The 2,655-nt window shown below is 43.8% G+C and overlaps 1 protein-coding gene across 1 annotated transcript; it reads right to left on the bottom strand.

Annotated features, from left to right (window-relative positions):
• Positions 1-1,718: 1,718 nt before the first annotated feature.
• Positions 1,719-2,649, bottom strand: LOC124234579 (myosin-1-like). Its single transcript, XM_046651919.1, has 4 exons — positions 2,618-2,649; positions 2,326-2,464; positions 1,995-2,113; positions 1,719-1,904 (listed from the first exon to the last, which is right to left on the bottom strand). The coding sequence occupies exons 1-4, from the start codon at positions 2,627-2,629 to the stop codon at positions 1,734-1,736; spliced, it is 441 nt and encodes a 146-aa protein (XP_046507875.1). The 5' UTR covers positions 2,630-2,649; the 3' UTR covers positions 1,719-1,733.
• Positions 2,650-2,655: the final 6 nt, after the last annotated feature.

A 2,655-nucleotide genomic window follows, 5' to 3' on the forward strand; every position in this document is an offset into this window, starting at 1 on the left:
TCCTGTGTCTTTTCTGCTGCTGCCGGGTAGGAAGTGTCATCACACTTGTTGAAACTCTCTCATCAACAGGAATAGACAGGCTCTGAGTGATGCTTTCTTATGTGATAAAACAATTGTTTGGTTTTTACAATATTTTTGTTGATCAGAGGTTTCTTAGTAGTTCGTCTGTTTATCATTATGTTGTATAATGAGCTAAATTCACTACATCTGACCACTGGGGTCTGCATGTTGTTATTAATAATAGGAATACAAATTCAACAGCTAAGGTTTGTTGGATATTTACTATATGCTAGACATTGTGCTAAGTGCTTTGTATAAGTTATTGCATGTAATCCTCACAGCTGCCTTGGAAAGGTGGTACTATTTGCGCCTTTCATGGATGGGGGACGACTCTTAGAAGGGAAGTAACCTGTGCAAGATCAGGAGAGCATGGCGCATGGCAGGGGCTCCAATGCTTTGGCAGCAGAGCCGGGGTTTGTAACCACCTGCAGAACTTGAGGAGATCTGCTCTGCTCCACTGTTCGGGACACCTCGATGCACACACGACTGGGAATGGTTTCGTCTAAGAGCGGTACCACCACACACAGAGGTCACAGAGGGTCTACAACACGGAGGAACCTGCAAACGTTCTCCTACATGACAGAAGCCGATCACAAAGGACCACGGATTGTATGATTCCGTTTCCATGAAATGTCCAGAATAGGCAAGGCCATAGAGACAGAAAGCAGATTAGTGGTTTCCAAGGGTATGGGGGAGGGGCAAATGGGAGTCACTGCTTCATGGGGATGGGGTCTTGTAAGGGGGATGAAAATGTTCTAAAAATGGATTGTTGCGATGGTTACCCATATCTGTAAATATACTGAAAACCACTGAGTTGAGTACTTTAAGTAGGTGAATTGTATGGTATGTGAATTATATCTCAGTAAAACTGTTATTTAACAAACTCAAAGAGGTTGCAAGTTTGCACTGTCATTAGTTTTCTTGTTTAAAATGTGTGGATTGCTCTCCCTGTTCCTACTTGGTACATGTTATTCCTCTCTTCCCATGTGGGCTTGGAAATTTCTGGAAATGCTGTTGTCCCTAAAACTCAGAAAATGTCATCCTGTCTATCAGTCCAGTTAGAGAAAGCTGTAGAAATGCGATTTGAGGCTCAGACACATCTGAGACACTGCTGTCGTGTAGAGGGCTTGGGCAACCTTGTTTCCTAAGCTGTATGGGAGGTAATCTTTCTCAGGCAGATGAATTTGAGTTTCTTTACAATGCCATTTCCATCCTCCATTCCTGGATATTGCAGGCCAGATAGGAATCTCAAAATCTTTTTGAATTTGTCATTGTCTTACTCAGTATCACCTTTGTTGCCATTGTTACCCTCATCACCTTCTTTATCTTTTACTGAGTGCTGACTATGTGCTTAGGGACTGTACTTACAGCATTAAACTCAGAAATCTTGTAAGAGGCAGAAAGATCTTAGAAGCGAGTGTGTTATCTGGAGTGCTAGGTGCTCTACATACAGCTGCTGGTTGAATTTGCCCAGTGTCGGTCGATAACATTCCCATTATCTAAGTTCACACAGGTAGGAAATGACAAAGGTGGAGTGTGAGTCCAGATTTGTCTCATCCCAAAGTTCATGGCCTTTCATGGACTTTGAGGTTTCTTTCATGTGTCAATTTAATTTGCAGTGCAGCTATTTTTCATAGATCTTTTCCAGTATGGAAGATTTATAAATTTTTCTGCTACAACGTTTCTGAACTCACATCAAAGATCTCAAAGCCAGCAATGTCCAAGACCCCGATGAAGTACTGCCTGGGCTGCTTGGTGTCCAGCTGCTGGTTGATGCGGGCGACCATCCAGAGGAACATCTTATCGTAGACGGCTTTGGCCAGAGCACCGACTGCGTTGTACACCTTCATAGACAGAGTAATGATTGTTGGGCTTATTAAGGACATGCCATGAAGGCCTGGGAGGTGTGTGATTCATTGAGGTCCTGCACTTACCTGCTCTACAGTCTGGCCTTTGGTGACAAACTCATTGCCGACCTTGACCCTGGGGTAGCAGAGGGCTTTGAGCAGGTCAGCAGAGTTCAGACCCTGAAGATAGGCAGCCTTGTCAGCAACTGCAGAGACACAATTCAGGTACCCAAGGTGACCTACTGTGGGCTTCACAATTCACTGGGGCAGAGTAGGAGTGAGTAATTTCATGGAAAGTCTATGTGGGGATAAATTTGCATATGTCCATGGGAAACTCGGCTGTAAAGGAGGCATGAGTTTGGACTTGGCTTTTTGCCTATGTTCTCTCATTAAACCCAGATGGAGGTTTATTTGGTACCTTCAGTGCCATCTGGCTCAGCTTGCTCCTCACGCTGCTTCTGCTTGAATTTCAGGTTCCCATAATGCATTACTGCCCCTGTGAGCTTATAGATGGACACTCTTTCATCAGAAGTGAAGCCCAAGATCTCAATGGCACTCTACCGGGAGGGACGAGAGGACAAAAGTTAGGCCAGAAAACTGTAGCCTATTTAGGAAAATTTATACCATATCCTTAACTACACATACAATGTGTTGTTACTGTCCTTCCCAAACATAAAGGAATTTTTAAAAAAGCTGCATGTGTAACTTACATCTGTGGCCATCAACTCTTCTTGGTCATCAATGCTGG

The sequence above is a fragment of the Equus quagga genome, unplaced genomic scaffold (genome assembly GCF_021613505.1).
Source record: "Equus quagga isolate Etosha38 unplaced genomic scaffold, UCLA_HA_Equagga_1.0 91725_RagTag, whole genome shotgun sequence".
NCBI lineage: Eukaryota > Metazoa > Chordata > Mammalia > Perissodactyla > Equidae > Equus > Equus quagga.

What these genes read in the sequence shown, in the direction of transcription:
- LOC124234579 (XM_046651919.1), bottom strand. An exon ending in TGAGCCAGATGGCACTGAAG is followed by an intron (nt 2,114 to 2,325) that starts GTACCAAATAAA and finishes GTGTCTCTGCAG; the next exon opens with TTGCTGACAAGGCTGCCTAT. An exon ending in AAGGCCAGACTGTAGAGCAG is followed by an intron (nt 1,905 to 1,994) that starts GTAAGTGCAGGA and finishes CTGTCTATGAAG; the next exon opens with GTGTACAACGCAGTCGGTGC.